Raw genomic sequence first — 19,399 nt, forward strand, 5'->3', positions numbered from 1 at the left:
TGTGAGAAAATAGTGATTTTTTATGTTGGCAAAGTTTTAAACCTTTGAACATTTATTGCCATAAAACAGGAAATTGTTATATTTTGTTTAGTCCAACATTTTTCTCTCTGTCTATATAGGCCCACTTTTTAATCTTAATATATCTATGCAACAATTATTTTCTGACCCTAGATTGCAGAACTGTTGCTGGATTTGGTTAATGCTGCCAGGTATAATTCCTACCTGGAGAAAGAGTTCTTCAACTGATTCCCTGACAGAATAGAGAAATGATAGATCTAAACCCTGAAATGAACTCTCCAGTTCCTCCAAGAGTATCCGACCATGTAGGCATATAATCTCTTTAAACAATCATTAACCTTGAAAAACAAAAGTTTGTCATCAACCTGTGCATAAGTAAACTGGAAATTATGTGAATTAAATAAATCTTTTAAAATTCAAGTAATTTCCTAGAAGAGCATAGAGCTGTGGAGATTTTCGGCTGACACATGAACTCTAGTGAAAAAATATCATTTTCATTTATTATTTTTTGAGTTGGGACACACTACATAAAATAAACGGCGTTAATTATTATTGAAAAAATTTGCGATAATAATGATCCATCTTCCCTGTTCTAGTTTGACCGTGAGAACAGTTAGAAGCCTGGAGAAGAGAAGAACAAAGTTATCAGGGATATTTCCTCCATCCTTGATTGTCTCAAGAGAATCCAGAGCTTCAAGAATAACATCCTGAAAGAGAAGATGTGAATTCTCATTCAAACTTCTCTGGTTTTACACTTTGAACAAATGCGATATTCTAATAATAAGTCAGGTTTGATACTTGTCCTGTCCTAACATCAATTATTCCTTGAATGTATCTTACTCCTAGATCATATACCTGGGAAAAATCGTTTCCTGTATCTTATAATTTGTCAACCTACCGCCTCTTATATGTTATACCTGTAACTACCTATAGATACTGCCCTACTCCTAGACCATGTTATATACCTGGAACTACCTATAGATACTGCCCTACTCCTAGACCATTTTATATACCTAGAACTACCTATAGATACTGCCCTACTCCTAGACCATGTTATATACCTGGAACTCTTCTTTGAAGTCAATATTTCCAAGTTGTTCTCTTAGTTCACTAACATCAATAGATCTGAGAAAATTCTGTCAGAAACTTCATCATTACGAAAACAGAACACTTTTAAAATAGTCATATAAAATAAACTTGTAGCCGGCTCTCTGCATTTGCTTAGATTCTGAATTTCCTGAGAGATTTGAGAGAATATTGAAGAAGATCATCCCTGTTGCGTTTTAACAAGATTTTGTATCTAAAAGGCAAAAAGTTTGCTATTTTTTGTATTTTTTAGAAAAGAATTTCATTACTTTTTTATTTAATTTGCATTTTAATTGATTTAGAAAATTTTGACTACCTAAATATGTAGTAGATTTAAGAACTATCTAAATCACGGGCAGCTGTTATAGTACATTTGAATTTCCGATCCGGGTCAACCTTTCCGTTCCCAGTTTGTACTGTACCTAGCTCTATGGACAGGACTAGCCGGTGCAACAAGGTTGACGCGGTCAGACTTTTGATATAGGTTGAATTTACTTTTACTAAAGGGGCAGAGGTGCGTGAAATATATAGTAGATTAGAGAACTACCTAAATATATAGTAGATTAGAGAACTACCTGAATATGTAGTAGATTAGAGAACTACCTGAATATAGTAGATTAGAGAACTACCTGAATATATAGTAGATTAGATAACTACATGAATATACAGTAGATTAGAGAACTACCTAAATATGTAGTAGATTAGAGAACTACCTAAATATGTAGTAGATAAGAGAACTACCTAAATATGTAGTAGATTAGAGAACTACCTGAATATGTAGTAGATAAGAGAACTACCTAAATATGTAGTAGATAAGAGAACTACCTGAATATATAGTAGATAAGAGAACTACCTAAATATGTAGTAGATTAGAGAACTACCTAAATATATAGTAGATTAGAGAACTACCTGAATATAAAGTAGATTAGAGAACTACCTGAATATATAGTAGATTAGAGAACTACCTAAATATGTAGTAGATTAGAGAAACTATATCTGCGTCATTTTCAAATATTTCTCCTCTAAGACGGAGAAAGCTTGAATGCAGTGCCCACCACCTCAGTTCACTGTTAGCCTGAAAGTAGCAATATTTGATTGTGCTTAAACCAAGTTTATTAATTAAAATTAATGAATGTTTATAACCCTGATCTTTCTTCATATTCAAACCTGAACCAACTTATATTTGGAATATTAAAATTTCATCTTGGGATCTGTTGTTAATGCATGCTAAGATAAGATTACTTAAATAAATCATAAAAAAATCTAATTAAATCTGAGCCTTCGTTAGCTTTCAAGTATAATAGTTAAACAAGCAAAGCAAAGTGTAGGATTTAAACCTGTGATAGAAACGTCATGATCATCAAGAATTTGGGACCAATTAGAACAGGAGCATCCTCTTATAATACATCATTATTTCCGTTAAAATTCACTAATACTACGATAAATAAATATAATTAGAGAGGGAGAATTCAATTGGACTACTGCGCATTGATTAAAATAAAAAATTTCACTGGTCAATTATTTTACTATCGTCTTCATTGTGTAGAACAAATGACCAATCAGATGCCGTTCCTTCCATAAACTACATTGGTCGACAACTTGACGTCTCATATATTGGTCGTTAAGTGAACGGAGAAATTATCTATCTATTCGATAAGAATTTAGCATGAGACATCTAGCGGCCAACATATCGTCCCCCAAAGTACGTGAAGTACACGACCACTATCTATGGAGAGAACGGGCTCAGAAGAACGTAAGTGTACTTCTGTTCAATGAAAGCCGTGGAATAAAATATGTTATCCCCATAGAGAATAGAATATATAGAGAGGAATTAAAAGAATCTCTCGGTATGAATTTTTTCAGTCCCTTTCAGCCTGAAAGGGAGTTCAAAGTGTACAAATCATGTAAATGTTCACAAATTATATGCAGTAGAGTACATTAATACAGTATATTCCATAGACTATCCATTTCAATTTCGAATTTTTTAAACTGTTAAATAAACTTTATAATGAATTAGGTGAATAAAAACATCATTTGATTTATAGTTATAACGGAAAATCATCGTTTGTGAAGTGGAAGGCATAGAGTCTTCGTGAAATGATCATTGGTCAATTATGAAACCAGCCTATTTCATAATTTGGTTTTCTTTTAACAATAATTTTAGATTTTTTATATAATGATATTCTAGGGCCCAACAGGTTATATAGCATAAATATGTGAAGTACACCTGCAGTATGGAAACAGTACAACAAAATTGCCGTTTTACACTTTTTTCCATTAAATTTCTCTCTATATATTCTATTCTCTATGGTTATCCCCTCCAATATTCCTACTGAAATATAATGTATTCCTAGAATATACAAATACTCCTCCAGTACAATCACAAGTTTCATTCTTTTCTCCTTATGCTCCTTTCTCATACTAAATATGATTAAAATCAAGGATGAAGAAATATATTTTGAAATTACATATTTGATTAATGAGAATAGAAAATATGTTTCTTCACCAATTTATTATTTGCATTTAAGCTTTTTAAAAAACGTCCTAAACATTCATTTTTAATAACACAAGTTGTTTTTACAAATTACCTTGAATTTGTTTTCTCTTCCCAACCTTGAAGGACGGATATTTTCTTGTTCTACTCCGGGGACAAAGGAGTGAATATATACCTGGAGTAATTAATCAGACCCCTTGTCAAATCTGGGGATTTTAGCTAAATCTTTTACTTGAAGAAATTAATTGACAAGGAAAAAATGAATTTTATATTCCTAAAGTTACGAAAGAGTTTCATTTTTTTTGAAAGGTTCAAACTTTTCAATGTAAGTATTAAGCAAAATAAACCCAATCAATATCTACTCAAGAATTTATAAAACCAAAAGTTTTCATGACTAAACATTTGACAGATTTAGTCTTGAAACATTTTCCAAACATGATAGGTAAACTATGATAGGTAAACTATGATAGGTAAACTATGAAGTTAAGAGTTCAATGCAAACCAAGATCTGCACACTGTGCACCCTCTAAAACAAAAATCAAGTAGTATTTTGCAAATTACTCATTTTAAACTTAAGCACTTTGTAAATTTTAACTTTAAAATGTATTTGTCTAGAGCTACAAAAATCAAAGGCCAAGACATTGCGACACAGAGTATAGATATAATTATTATTATTAAGTTATGAGGTTAAGAGTTTGGAACTATTTAATGTTTATGCATTTATTTTTCTTTCCTTCTCCCTATCCGGTTTATTCCTAGTTAGCTCCAGGAGTGTTCCATGTAATGAGGAAAAACTGTTCCTGGATTAAAGGTTCTCAGTATGAAAAATCAAATGTTCCTTCATCACATTTTTTGCATTTTTTTTTTAAATATCCCATCAAATGGTAGTCATTAAACCTAGAATATCTTTACTACAAAATCTGATTTTCTAATCCACATATCTTTTTAATCCAATGTGGTAGATCCTTGATATTTCAAATTATGAATTTTGTTAGATCACATAATCTAAATTTGAAAAATCTAAGGTTGCATAAACTCGGTTCCATTGTTGAAATATCATTTTGATTTTGATAATTTACTCACATAAACTGAAAATCTGTAAAAATACTTGGCTATTATTGTTTACAAATGTAAAAGAAAAATGCTATTGTTAAATCTATAAAAAAAAATTTAAAGCGAGAGTCCTTTATACTTTTAGTTCTATTAGACCTGAACAATGTGGTGGCAAGGTTCTCAGATAGAATCTTCTCAAGAACCTGGAACCCTGAATCATCTATACCAGATACTTTCCAGGGCAAATCTAACAAATAAATTGATTTAGCTGAGAGATCTTTCAGGGCTTTACTTTAACAAAAATGTACTTCCTTGTGTTATTATACAGAACAATATTTTTTGACAAATAAAACCTTATATATGGTTTTAAGAAGAGTCATGATATATCTGGATAAGTTTGATGGATTCAATTTCAAAAACATTATTCTAAAAATGTGTAAAATATTTATTAAATTCATGGAAATAAAAGAAGGATTTTCCAGGTTTATCTTTTAGATCAAAATAACTTGTTATCACAGGGATCTTGAAAATGAATAGAATAATAAAACTAGTTTTAAAAAAAACAGAAAACCAGTGAATGCGCAAGTAAATGTACATGATACACATTATAAAAGGTAACCTACAAAGGATGAGACTTCAGAGATAAATGTACGGATATTATATTGTCTGATCCCTCATAATCACAATATTTAGCAACTTTCACTTCTTTCAATCTTTGAAAAATCATTAAACAAGCAATTCAAGAGAAAAGACTTAATTTAACCTTGGTATTATTGTATTTTGTAAGATTCAGGTCGTCTTTATATTCTCATCCTTTGTGGGTAACCCTGTTTGATTATTTGAACAAGTTTTTTTCTAAATAGTTGACTAAACCTAGAAGAATAAATGAAAGGAATGTTAACTAAACTAGACGGATAAATGAGAAGAATGTTAACTAAACCTAGAAGAATAAATGAGAAGAATGTTAACTAAACCTAGAAGGATAAATGAGAAGAAGACAACCCTGGAGAGGGTTTGCTCGTTGAATGTATCAGATATTGTAGTGTTTCCGTCTAGTTCATCCGGGTTAATTAGAATGAAGGAGGATTGGAGTAGGTTTTCAACCAGCAACTTGGCACGATTCTCTGAAGAAAAATATGTTTCAAGATTGTATGATAAAGCTAGGATTTGAAATACTTTTGAAATCAAAGGACGCTTTGCCACAAACTCTGATTTTTTTATTTCTTTGCAACCACATGTCTTTGACCTTTGATGAATTCTGGTAGATTAAACGTTCTAATTTTGAAATTTTAAAGGTTTACACAATTAAGTTGCAGAGATATACGGATAAGAAAGTTTAAGTTTTCTGCAAAAAACACCTTTCTTCACCTAGTTTAGATAAAACCTTCCCAGCAGAGAGAACACATGGAACTAACATCCTTCTAAAATTTGACGAAACATTATTAATATTAAAAATTCTGTATCATTTTGCAGTATCCTGTATCGTGTATCATGTGCCCTATACCCTGTATCTTGAGCTTATAATAACATGTTCTTTATCCTGTATTAAATATTTGGTATCCTGTATTCTGGTGCCCTGTATCTTGTAACTTTTATCCTTATCCTGTAAACTGTATCATCTTTCTTGTAACCTGATTACCATGTCATATAACTGTATCCTGCATCCTGCATCCTGCATCCTGCATCATGTGCATATTTTGTACCCTGTATCCAGTTTCTTGCATCTTGTATCCTATACCTGTATCCTGTTTCTTGCATCCTGTATCCTATACCTGTATCCTGTTTCAATTACCTACATGGAGAAAGTTCTGTTGTCAGAGCAGGAACTGAACGACTATATTTCTCCAGAAAGTTCTCCAGGACCTGGAATAATATTAAAATAATAAAGAAATTGATTTTTAATAACAAACAAACCAATTTTGTAATTAATAATTCTTTTTTTATGGAAATATTTCCATAGATTTACAATAACATTAACCGTGTCGGTCATTTTTAGCCGAGGCTCAGAAAATAAACTATTCCAAGAAGTATTATTTTCAAAAGTTACTGAACGTAGCACGTCAAACTAAAGTAAAATGCGCATAAGATTGTAATTTTATATGTTTTTAGAATAACTCCATTAATTAAAGAGCTATTGAGAAGATCAAAAATGTTTTGATTTCATAATATATAACCAAATAAATTGTCTTTTCTTCACATGTGTATAAAATAAGAACTAAAGGAGCAACGGTGTCACAAAGTTGTAACAGTAAGAACAATTGAATTTGACCTTCTCCTTAATTCTGGTTAGTTTACAGTGGTAGATTAATTAAATTTTGTTAGAGGCAAATTCTTTAAAATTCGATCATTCATGAACCTTCCCTAGGGTCAGGCGAGGTAGGGCCCGATCGGTTCAGCCGTTTTGATTTTTATTGGATACAAACAAACAGACAAACAAACAAACAGACAAACAAACAGACAGGCAAGCAAAGTATACAAATAGATAAACTCCAGGTTTAATAACCTTCATTTCATCTTCTCTTACAGGATCCAGACTAGAGTAAATTTTAGGAAGAAGTTTTATATTTTTCACATTCCTGAAATTAAAGATTTTACTCTACATTTGGCAGGAGACAATCTGTCTTTTCTCCCATCCGCTCCCCCATAAAATATCACATAATGTGTATGTTTGCTTTTTATTAAAAAAAACTGAAAAACTATTTTTTTAAATGATAGACAAGGACAAGACTAGTTCAGTTTTAAACATTGCTCTTCTATAAAAAAAATTTAAATTGTTAGTAAAATTCTGTAAGATTCTGCGGAAAACAAACATTTTTTTATGTTTCCTAAAAGTCTGTAATTGCTCACAAAAATTAGTCTTACGTTGAAACTTATTAGTCTCTTCACACTCCATATTATAAGTATCATATTCCTGATATACAATGTATTAGATACTTTCAAAACAACTAGCTGAAATTCCCGGCGTTGTCCGTGGAATAAAAAACGAATTTGAGAAGAGAATATTTTTTCAATTTTATAGTCTTTGTTAACCCCGGTGTACCCCCATAGGTTCCATAAAAAATACAGTCATTTTTGTTCAGCCGTTTGTTAACATATATATATAAATACTGCAAAATCAATAAACTGATGAATTGAGCCATACTGATGAGTCCTAATAGGACGAAACACTGTGTCTATAAATATATATATATATTAGCAAAAAGCTTTAGTATATGGATTATTTTGGTTCGAAGTGCATACATTTTTTTGGACAGAAATTTTCTCTTTTTCAAGAAATTTTTCAAGATTTTAAGATCTTAAAAGATAATAATAGCGAGGGACAAAATATAATATAAAAAAGTGAGATCCAGAGAAAAGGAATCTAGTTTTAGGCACAAACTCTGTTAGTTCAAATAGTCTAATTTTGAAATATCAAATGTTCACACTATCAGGTTGCAAAGATATAGGGATTGGAAAATTTGAGTTTCGGGCAAAAACTCAATTCCTTTCGGTCAAAATTTTTTTAAACATGTCGTGCCAAAATATATTAAAAACCTGATTAAACTTAGAAGAACCATCAGATCCGTCACAAGGTTTAGTGTGAGGAAGGATAAGGTTGGAGAGAAGGATAGATCCAGCTCCATCCCTGATCTTTCCATTCTCCGGAGTAAATCCAACCCGACGGATACAAGATCCTTGGATTCTTAACAAAAGGATTAAATTTTTTGGTTTTTCCTCATTGCTTTCATATATTTTATTAATATGATTATATGCTTAAACCTAATTTATGGTTTGAATTGCACCAAAATGCACAATTCACGGTTAATTTAATTGCTTCATAACAAGTACTTACATTTGCCTTGAAATGCACAAACTCTGGCTTGCAAATATTAATTCTTACCAGTATAAAATAATATTTATCAATATTTCCATTTCAAAATGGTTGCCCAAAATGGTTGCCCAAAATGGTTGCCAAAAATGGTTGCCTAAAATGGTTGCCCAAAATGGTTGCCCAAAATGGAATCAATTTAGGTTTAGTCAATATCACGAGGATTTAAAACGGTCCTTAATCCAGCAAGCTGTGATTTCTAGTACAAATCATCACGAGAATTTAAAACGGTCCTTAATCCAGCAAGCTGTGATTTCTATCACAAATCATTTTTCACGCCTTTCCTCTTAAATAATCTTTGGTCTGCAACTCCATTTTAAATAATAAAAAGTATAAAAATACAATTCCTAAAGATATAAAATTGTTGAATTAGAGACCTTTTTAGTCCAGTGCCCAATGTAAATTATGTGTTTTAAAAAGATTCAAAAAAAGAACTTATCAGAAAGGAAATAAGTCTTTGTCACAAACTATGATTTTCTAATTTCTATATCTTTGTAACCCAATGCCGTAGACCTTAGATATTTCAAACTATGAATTCTGTTAGATGAAAAAATCTAAGTTTGAAAATATCAAAGGTTTACACCATCAGGTGGAAAAATTACAGGTATTAGAAAATCAGAGTTTGTTACAAAGACTCAATTCCTTTTCTAATTTCTATAAAAAATTCAAAACATATTAATTGTGTTTTCGATAATATACTATGTGAACAAAAGACACTAATTGAAGAAAATTGAGAAGGTTAAATGATATGATGCTCTAGTCAGGGATTTAAACTTTCTAGAGCTCTTTAAATGATATGATGCTCTAGTCAGGGATATCAACTTTTCTAGAGTTCTTTAAACGATATGATGCTCTAGTCAGGGATATCAACTTTTCTAGAGTTCTTTAAACGATATGATGCTCTAGTCAGGGATATCAACTTTTCTAGAGTTCTTTAAACGATATGATGCTCTAGTCAGGGATATCAACTTTTCTAGAGTTCTTTAAAACAAAAATTAAATTATTAGAACACTCTGTATTTGTTAAAGCATTCTTTGATATTTATCTTAATCATCTTTTTTTCGTGGTATTTAAGATCGTTCATATTAAAGTTCAATAATGTTAACGTTTAAATATTTTAAATAATCAGTTAAATAATTTGAACTTAAAAGTCTAAATTTTTTTTGCTCTTTTAAGTATATTTAGACACAGAAAGAGAACAATCTACCTAATAACGTTTCTATTTCCTGGAACAGTTCAGTTTTTAACCTGAAAAATAATTTTAAAGAAATTCAAGATATCATCCCTCAATTTGATAAATTGCCAGAAAATTCTTATGAAAAAAAGATGAAATTGACAGTTTTTAATAAACCAGCAATTTTACTCATGTAAAGGGTTACCCACAAAAATTGAGGATTTTCAGGGTTGTATATTTTAAGGATAAACAAAATGGTTTGACAAAAATTAAAACTCTTTTGAAAATGGAAAAATCTACCAAATTTGAAATTGTTGCTATTTAAAAAAGGACAAAAACTAAATAAATCAGCAACCAAAGCTAAGATTATTACAAAACTGATAATTAAACCAAATGAAAAATAAATTGAGTGAGACAAAACTATACAAATACTGTACCTGGCAGGGTTGTGAGCTTTAAGCATTTCTGTAATCTCTTTCTCTCCACATTTCTTACTAATTGTACATAAACCTCAAACGCAACGTTTCATGTACTGAAGGAACCTGTACAATGTACATGCAAAAATTAAAGTACAAATAATCAAGCATCGAAAAAAAAAATATTTATATACATGGACAAATTGTCTGTTATTACCCAAAAAGGAAATATATCAAATTTTGATTAAGCTTTAAATTCTTTTGAGTTATTCCTGAGTTTGTTTAGTAAACTGAGTTTCCCATTATCCTCAATATAGTTCATCCGAACCTAGAAAATTAATGAAAAAGTGTGTTGAAACCTGGAGTATTAAATGAGTATGTGACCAGAGAAGTAATTAAATAAGTTCCAGACCTTGAAAAAATAATGACTAAGTATGAAACATGTAAAACCTGGAGAAATGAATTAATTAGTATTGAACCTGAAGAAATGAATGAATAAGAATTAAAACTGGAGAAATGAATGTGGAGTCATATTAAACCTGAAGAAATGAATAAATAAGTATTAAGCTGTCAAAATGTATGACTAATGACTAAAACGAAACTATTGAAACCTAAGATATTAAACCTGTAATCCAAGAAGATTTGTGTGTAGAATATGTAAACTAGAGAAAATATCCAACCCGTCCATGTTTAACCTTAAACTTGGTTCTCAGTTTAAATAATAGATATTAAATCAGTATCTTATCAAGTTACACTAAACCCTCATCAAACCTTTCTTATCAAAACCTTAGAAAACTTATAAGTTTGTTTCTGTGAACCGGAAACCAAGAATTTATAGAACTTTAAAACTTTAAGTAATGAAAACAATTTTTAACTTAAAATATACGGATAAAGGATTTAAGTTTTTGCCACAAACTCTGATTTTCTAATCACTATATCTTTTTATCCCTATGTTGTAGACCTTTAATATTTTAAACTATGAATTCTGTTAGATCAAATAATCTATGTTTGAAATATTAAAGGTTCACATCATCCGGTTACAGAAATATAGAGATTAGAAAATTTGAGTTTGTGACAAAAACTCAATTTCTTTGTAATAAATAAACGATCCAAGTTAAAAAAAATTTTACTCCAAAACATAAAGGCCAAAGGGCTGGAATAAGGATCTAAACTCAACCATCTCGTTTGAAATCAGACTTTCAAGATTTAGACTATTTTTAATATCTACGTAAATTTTTTGATTCAATATTGAATTTATCGTTGGCGCTCTGAATGATACTTGGGGTTCGCTTTCTCTACAATCTCTGATTAAAAATTCATGAATCTAATTCCTATCTCAATAATTCCAAACTTATTCAAGCCTGGTAGGTTTTCTTCGACAATTCGTTGTATGACAAATATAACCAATAATATTTTCAATATGTTCTGTAAATCTGTAAATAATAGTTCTGAATAAAATGTAAATATTTGAGTATATGGAAACTAAAACGTAATAATAAGAAAAGAATGCAGTTTAACCAATAAACACGGTAGAAAGCTTGTGGTCGAAACCATGGAAGGTTTCTCCACACTGTCTGCAGTCTACTACAATCCTTACTCAGGATCAAAACGTTCACTTCTCCTGGGTTTAATTATGCTCTGCTCAGGGTTCTAAAATCCACTGATTATGGTCTGAGTATCCGGTATGCCTTGATCCAAGATGACCGGATTGTTTCCCTAATAAGCCTGGAACTATGCTTAAAGTAGCAAATGGTAAATGATGGTTATCTTTTAATAGAGAAAAAAATTAAATACTCCAAAGTTTTATCAAATAAATCTAAGTTTTAAGTTTTAAGTTTTAAGTTTTAAGTTTTAAGTTTTAAGTTTTAAGTTTTAAGTTTTAAGTTTTAAGTTTTAAGTTTCTAGTTATAAGTTTTAAAACTATGAAAAACTGTTATTTGCAGAAGTATTTGATATAAAGCAATATATTAAAGATCGTAGATATCTATATCTACTTTGGTTGTCCGTCAAAACGGCTCAACCGATCGTTCCCAAATTTTGTGTGTTGGAGTTCACATGACCCCAGGGAAGGTTTATGAAACATCAAAATTGGAAAAAATCCTTGGAAAATAATTGGATTTTTTAAAATGCGCCAGTTCGCGGGGAAAGAAAAAATCAGCCAAAAGGGATTAAGTCTTTGTAACAATTTTGATGTTCAAATCCTTAAATCTTTTCAACCCAAAGTAGTAGACCTTCAATTTTTCAAACTATGAACTATGTTAGATTAAATAATCCAAGTTTGAAATATCAAAGGTTTACACCATCTGGTTGTAGAGATATAGGGAATAGAAAATTTGGGTTTGTTGCAAAAACTCAGTTCCCTTGAAAATTATTTTAAATGGCCGACAATAAAAGCTAAAATTATTTACAGTAAAGAAGGCGGAAAGCGCCCTAAAAGCCTAGTATATTGTATATTAACTATAATGTATTGAGTTAAGAATCTAAATGTTTAATAACAAATACCACAAATATCAAAATATCAAGGTTTAAAAACTTAAACTTAAACAATATCGATTCAAAATAATTCTTTTTTATGTTTTATTCTTCAATTAAAACAGAAATCTGATATTTAATAAGAAACCGTGATAAAGCGATCTTTAAAGGTTCAAACGTTGTAAGAGTTATTTGACCAATCATAGTTTTTATCCCTTTAAAGAGAGTGTTCGCAAAAAAATGAAAGTTGGTATACAAATGTACTATTTTTATTTCTACAAGGGTTTGAATTTCAGTTGAAGTTCCCCAATGTTTGAGAACAAGTTTGGTTATAAAATCCTTTTTGTAGATCAGTGAATGCAAATGAAAAAGAAATGGTCGATTCCCACCAATCCTTCTTATTTCAGGACTACCCACTAATCCTTCTTATTTCAGGACTACCTACTAATCCTTCCTATTTCAGGACTACTCACTAATCCTTCTTATTTTAGGACTACCGACCAATCTTGCCTGGTCCTCTCAACCAACTTCCCCACATAAGGTTAGAAATGTGAAACATGAAACACTTCTTTCATTGCAATCTGTTGAATTCCACTTTCATCACTTCTTTCCTTGCAATCTGTAAAAGTCCATATACAATGCTAATTTCATTGCAATCTGTAGAATTCCACTTTCAGCACTTCTTTCATTGCAATCTGTAGAATTCCACTTTCAGCACTTTTTTCATTGCAATCTGTAGAAGTCCACTTACAATGCTAATTTCATTGCAATCTGCAGAATTTCACTTTCAGCGCTTCTTTCATTCCAATCTGTAAGATTCCACTTTCAATGATAGTTTCATTGCAATCTGTAGAAGTCCACTTTCAACGCTTCTTTCAATCCAATTTGTAGAATTCCATTTACAATGCTAATTTCATGTTAGAAAGACCTTTGTCTCTTATTAACACATCTTTACACATTGGTATACAGTAAATCAAAAATTAAGAAATGTAATAAATGAAGGCAATTAATAAATGTATATTGTGGCAATAAATCTTATCGCAAAAACTCCAAAATAATAAAGGGATCATGAATCTAGAATAAGTTAAACTTGCTTTTTCTCCAGGGAAAGGTCTAATTGGTTAAACTCAAATCTGTTGGTATTTTAGAGTTTTGTATGACCTTTTGTCAAAGTGTAAAATATTAAGGGTTGAAACCATCCGGTAGAAAAATATGGAGATTACAAAATTAGAGTAGGAAGCGAGTGTTCAATTTATTTGAGAATATTTAAGTCACAACTTATTTTGGGAGTAAAATCGGCAAACAGGGAAATCAAAAATATCATATGTATTGTGTAGCAAAGTATTACACATGTTAAGACTATTTGCTGTGATATTTTTGATTATAAGTAAAAAAGTATTTAGGTAACTCTGGATATATTAATTAATGATATATTTAGATAACTCTGGATATATTAATTAATGATATATTTAGATAACTCTGGATATATTAATTAATGATATATTTAGATAACTCTGGATATATTAATTAATCATATATTTAGATAATTCTGGATATATTAATTAATGATATATTTAGATAACTCTGGATATATTAATTAATGATATATTTAGATAACTCTGGATATATTAATTAATCATATATTTAGATAACTCTGGATATATTAATTAATCATATATTTAGATAACTCTGGATATATTAATTAATCATATATTTAGATAACTCTGGATTTATCAATTAATCATATATTTAGATAACTCTGGATTTATTAATTAGTCATATATTTAGATAACTCTGGATATATCAATTAATGATATATTTAGATAACTCTGGATATATTAATTAATCATATATTTAGATAACTCTGGATATATTAATTAATCATATATTTAGATAACTCTGGATTTATCAATTAATCATATATTTAGATAACTCTGTAAAAATATTAATTAATCATATATTTAGATAACTCTGGATATATTAATTAATGATATATTTAGATAACTCTGGATATATTAATTAATCATATATTTAGATAACTCTGTAAAAATATTAATTAATCATATATTTAGATAACTCTGTAAAAATATTAATTAATCATATATTTAGATAACTCTGGATTTATCAATTAATCATATATTTAGATAACTCTGGATATATCTGTTCTGACCCGGCCGCCCTCGCAGGCTCTCAGCATTATTGCTCTCTCAGACCTCGCTGTTCAGGTCAACAGGGGAAAATCGTCTTCCATTGATAAAAGGTAAATATTTTCCTCTGTATTACAGCTGATATAAAGTCGTCTTCCGTTGATAAAGTACTTAATTTTGTTTTACATCTATTCTAAAGTTGTCTTCCTTTGATAAGAGGTTGATATTTTGTTCCCAATGTTTTATATGTATAATCTTAAGTCGTCTTCCATTCCATTTATTAAAAGTACAGTGAAACCATTTGATTTTGTAATATGAACCTAAGCTCTGATCTTTAAAATTCGATTCGATGAGCATAAAGCACAGCAGTTGTGCAGTGTACACAGATCCATTTCACTTAATATGTCGATTCTCAAGCTACTCGTAAAACAATTGCTTTATGGCTGCATCATTACTGAATGTAGTCTGTCTACTCCAGTTTGATGAGTCCGTTTGCATATTTTCCCCAAGTTTTACAATTCATCCAAATCATAATTAATATTTAAATGTAATAAAAAGTGTATCAGAAANGAATACTGTCATGTATTGGAATACTATCATGTATTGGAATACTGTGATGTATTGGAATGCTGTCAAGATGGTATTTGTTTAACTTCACAGTAGAATATAAACAAACCCTGTCCCGCCTATCCTTAGCCTTATTTCTACTTGGTTCCCTCTCCTTAGATTTATTACACCTTGGTTTCCTCTCCTTAGCGCTTATTTCTCCTTCCTTGGTTTCCTCTCCTTAGCTTTATTTCTCATTGGTTTCCTCTCCTTAGCTTTATTCCTCCTTGATTTCCTCTCCTCAGTTTTATTCCTACTTGATTTCCTCTCCTCAGTTTTATTCCTACTCGATTTCCTCTCCTCAGTTTTATTTCTCCTTGATTTCCTCTCCTCAGTTTTATTCCTACTTGATTTCCTCTCCTCAGTTTTATTTCTCCTTGATTTCCTCTCCTCATTTTTATTCCTACTTGATTTCCTCTCCTCAGTTGTATTTCTCCTTGATTTCCTCTCCTCAGTTTTATTTCTCCTTGATTTCCTCTCCTCAGTTTTATTCCTACTTGATTTCCTCTCCTCAGTTTTATTTCTACTTGATTTCCTCTCCTCAGTTTTATTCCTCCTTGGTTTCCTCTCCTCAGTTTTATTTCTCCTTGATTTCCTCTCCTCAGTTTTATTCCTACTTGGTTTCCTCTCCTCAGTTTTATTCCTACTTGGTTCGACTCTAGGAGAAATGTAAACACTGTATTATGAATCAAAATTGAAATAGTAAGTTGTCTTCATTATATTAATATATACGACGATTACTGTAGTTTGAAATTTCAAAGGTTTACGACACCGCAGGTTGCGAACATGTAGGATTAGACAATTTGAGTTTGTGGCAAATGCTCAATTTCTTTTATGTTTTTAAAGTCATAATATTCAAACATATAATTAAATGATTAAATATAATTAATGAAAGGACTTACTGAACAAACATTGCTTTTATTTTAATTTCCTTCATTTGAAAAATTTAATTTGATTGCATTAACAAAATTTTGTTTAATTAATTTTAGTAGTTAGAAACTAAATTAAGTAATATCTTTTAAAATATTTGTTATCAACGCGCTGCAAATGAAAAAAAATAGCTAAGAAAATCAATTTAGAAAGTATTATTTTTTTTTGCTTTTTTAATATGTTAAATATGTTATTTTGCTGAAGTTGGGAAATAAAAATATATTTTTGGGAAAATAAAATGTCTTTTAGTAGAAAGCATCGAAAAGTATGAAAAAACTTGACAGTTTGTGTAACATTTACAATTTAAACAAATTTTGTTTGGTTTAATTGAAAATAAATTCCCCTGTCTGTTGATCTTGTTCCCTGCTTCTAGGTTGAAACTTCTGTACAAGAAGAAACGAATCTCCTGGCAGAAGGATGAGGGTTCGGACGGATCCAAGGATTCTCTCTCCAGGTCTCATGATTCTCTACTCAGGAGGAATAATAAGGTAGAAACCTTCTCCACAGTTGAAATATTAATATTTGTACTTTTTAACTTTATTAATATTGAATAATCTTATTTTGAAAAGCAAATGAATTAAGTCTTTGCCATAAACTCAAATTTTTTAATCCTATATCTTTGCAACCTGATAGTGTAAACCTTTGATATTTAAAACTTAGACTATTTGATCTAACAGAATTCATTGTTTGAAAGGTCCACTTTTTTGGGTTCCAAAGATATATGATTTGGAAAATGAGAGCTGTGGCAAAGACTTAATTCCTTTAATATATATTTATACATGGTAGGAAATTAGTTTTTTAAGTAAATTTAATTATATATTCAAAATCAATTTAGTTTTTTATATGTTGGTTTTTATTTATACATACTAGGTTTCCAGCGTCATTTTGGTATTTATTGTAGCTATTAAATATTCCTGACCAGAAACCATTTTTCTTTGTACATAAAATAAAATTAAAATTTTCACAGATTTTTCCATGGTTTCATTGGTTTCAATAAAAAACGTACGATCGAAATTTTTGAGGCAAATATATAAAAGCCAAATATATAGAAAACTGCAAGATTTGAGGGATTTAGAATTGATAAAGTAAAGAGTAACTATTTGAAAAATATGTTCAAACTTTATCTTTAAGAGAAAGCAGATAAAATAGTCAAATTTTTTTTAAAAGGTCGGAAAAAGTTGACACTTTGAACGTTCAATAAATAAAACTTGAAAACTAATTTAAACTTTGTGCACAAATTTGTTCTTCCTGACCTACAAACTTTTAAATAAACGGAATAGATTTAAATTAAAAAAGAAGAAAAGCTTTACTCTTATGGTCAGGATCTCGTTAAACTAGGTTTAAATTATTCCCTTCATTCAAAAGTACTCACCTCGTTCTGATATTTATTGTTCTATCTGGTTTAGAGTGCTAGGGGAGTAGGAGCTGATCAGCTGTTCCTGTTCTCATCACAACCTAAGATAGTATCAACAACAGGCCCCATCAGTCCTGGAAACAGGAAGCAGTACAATCTTCCAGAGGTAATTTTTAAAGGGATAGTTCATGATTTTCGCAAGTTTGATATTTTTACATGTTCAGCTGTTTACAAAACCCATCGTGTGCTAGAAAATTGATCCTGACCCCTTTGAAAGTCAGTTTTTTACATTGTTAACATTTGCGGATTAGAGCATACTACAGTTTAACTCCACAACACCTTTACTCGTTATTAACTTTTGACCCATCTAGTGTCTTATTATATCTTTGTACTCAACCAAATTCGAGTAAAATATGAAAATTTCAGAGTGACAGTGATTCTGATATAATACCAGCGGACTGGTATTCGGAGTCCCCGGAGAGACTCGTCCCAATCCTGCTGAACAGGAACCAGGAGAAACCAGGAAACCAGCAAAACTCAACCACAACAAAACTAAAGACCAATGTTAAAGCTAAAGTTAAAGTTGAGAGAAGGGTTAAAGTTAACAAAAATCTTAAAGATAAAAGAAAGAAAGAAAGTTTGGGCGAAGAAAAGGTAGCTTCTGAAGAAAACGATCTGAAGGTTGAGAGGGCCCATAGATCTGGTATTCTATTCTCCGACTACATATCGGAGCTAGTCGTCCAGGACTCGTCCGCAGCATATCCTACAATAGTGTTTCCAGAAGTACTTGACGATATCTACGATTTTGAGATTGAGAAAAGGGTGATGCAAAACCAATCTAAAGGGTGATGCAAAACCAATCTAAAGGGTGATGCAAAACCAATTTAAAGGGTGATGTAATATCAATCGAAAGGATGATGCAATATCAATTTAACGACTATTCTTTATCAATCCAAAGGGTGATTCTACATATATTTATTTAAAGGTTAAATTTATATCTCTAAAGGGTTATTTTATATATCTAAAGGGTGATTCTATGTCAGTCTAATGGGGGATTCTATATGAATTCAAATGGTTTAAAATAATTTTGAAAGGGGGTTACAATGTCAACCGGTTGATTCATAAGTTATAACTTTAGTATTGTGAACCTCGGATTCATTGATCTCCATCCTATAGAGATCTACGGATTCATTGATCTCCATCCTATAGAGATCTACGGATTTACCTTATTCCTAATAGATATCCTATAGTGGTCATACCCTGCAAGGATAACTCTTATTTAGGGATTAAACTGTAATGTGAGATCAAGGGTTCAAGATTAACGTTACACAACAGGGTTTATTTAGGGATTAAACTGTAATGTGAGATCAAGGGTTCAAGATTAATAGTTCCCACTTCGGGGTTTATTTAGGGATTATACTGTAATGTGAGATCGAGGGTTCAAGATTAACGTTACACAACAGGGTTTATTCAGAGTCAGAATTTTATGAATTTGAGCCGAGTCTCAAATCCCCCAAAAATCAGTTTTAATGGAGCGCCAGCTAAAATCTTGAAACATTAAATACGATTTTAAGTGGAACCAACGATATTTAAGCCACGGCTTAAATACTTTAAATTCGGCCTCTGGAAGGATTAATCGGACATGCCTTGATATATTCTAATTTGGAAATCTCAAAAATGTTTTTGTTTTGTTAGAAACAGGTAATTATAAAAGTAATTAATTAAATCAAAACATTGCTTCCTTTATTTATCCCAGGCACAAAGCTTGTAGAAAAATAAGT

The 19,399-nt window shown here is 30.5% G+C and overlaps 2 protein-coding genes across 4 annotated transcripts in view; one reads left to right on the forward strand and one right to left on the reverse strand.

Moving 5' to 3' along the window:
• LOC111695203 (nck-associated protein 1) overlaps positions 1-11,005 on the reverse strand; it is a 23,529-nt gene extending 12,524 nt beyond the window's left edge. For both annotated transcript variants that reach the window (XM_023464427.1, XM_023464426.1), the window contains exons 1-20: positions 10,735-11,005; positions 10,382-10,437; positions 10,131-10,187; positions 9,727-9,767; positions 8,186-8,333; positions 7,155-7,227; positions 6,444-6,514; positions 6,020-6,072; positions 5,626-5,775; positions 4,808-4,898; positions 4,332-4,398; positions 3,693-3,742; positions 3,455-3,525; positions 2,442-2,500; positions 2,070-2,179; positions 1,256-1,318; positions 1,080-1,143; positions 606-725; positions 447-492; positions 223-338 (exon numbers count right to left, since the gene is read on the reverse strand). In XM_023464427.1, the coding sequence (XP_023320195.1) occupies positions 223-338; positions 447-492; positions 606-725; positions 1,080-1,143; positions 1,256-1,318; positions 2,070-2,179; positions 2,442-2,500; positions 3,455-3,525; positions 3,693-3,742; positions 4,332-4,398; positions 4,808-4,898; positions 5,626-5,775; positions 6,020-6,072; positions 6,444-6,514; positions 7,155-7,227; positions 8,186-8,333; positions 9,727-9,767; positions 10,131-10,187; positions 10,382-10,437; positions 10,735-10,797 (1,569 nt within the window). In that variant the 5' untranslated portion in view covers positions 10,798-11,005. The remainder of the gene's footprint in view (positions 1-222; positions 339-446; positions 493-605; positions 726-1,079; positions 1,144-1,255; positions 1,319-2,069; positions 2,180-2,441; positions 2,501-3,454; positions 3,526-3,692; positions 3,743-4,331; positions 4,399-4,807; positions 4,899-5,625; positions 5,776-6,019; positions 6,073-6,443; positions 6,515-7,154; positions 7,228-8,185; positions 8,334-9,726; positions 9,768-10,130; positions 10,188-10,381; positions 10,438-10,734) is intronic.
• LOC111695204 (uncharacterized) lies at positions 4,993-19,173 on the forward strand. Of its 2 annotated transcripts, none has more exons than XM_023464428.1 (6): positions 4,993-5,265; positions 13,073-13,122; positions 14,726-14,841; positions 16,638-16,752; positions 17,671-17,784; positions 18,045-19,173. In XM_023464428.1, the coding sequence occupies exons 1-6, from the start codon at positions 5,241-5,243 to the stop codon at positions 18,465-18,467; spliced, it is 843 nt and encodes a 280-aa protein (XP_023320196.1). In that variant the 5' UTR covers positions 4,993-5,240; the 3' UTR covers positions 18,468-19,173. The 2 variants fall into 2 exon arrangements, with proteins under 2 accessions (XP_023320196.1, XP_023320198.1); XM_023464430.1 differs by lacking the exon at positions 4,993-5,265 and adding an exon at positions 11,173-11,861.
• Positions 19,174-19,399: the final 226 nt, after the last annotated feature.

This window comes from Eurytemora carolleeae, unplaced genomic scaffold (assembly GCF_000591075.1).
Source record: "Eurytemora carolleeae unplaced genomic scaffold, Eaff_2.0 scaffold173, whole genome shotgun sequence".
NCBI classification, from domain to species: Eukaryota; Metazoa; Arthropoda; class Copepoda; order Calanoida; family Temoridae; genus Eurytemora; species Eurytemora carolleeae.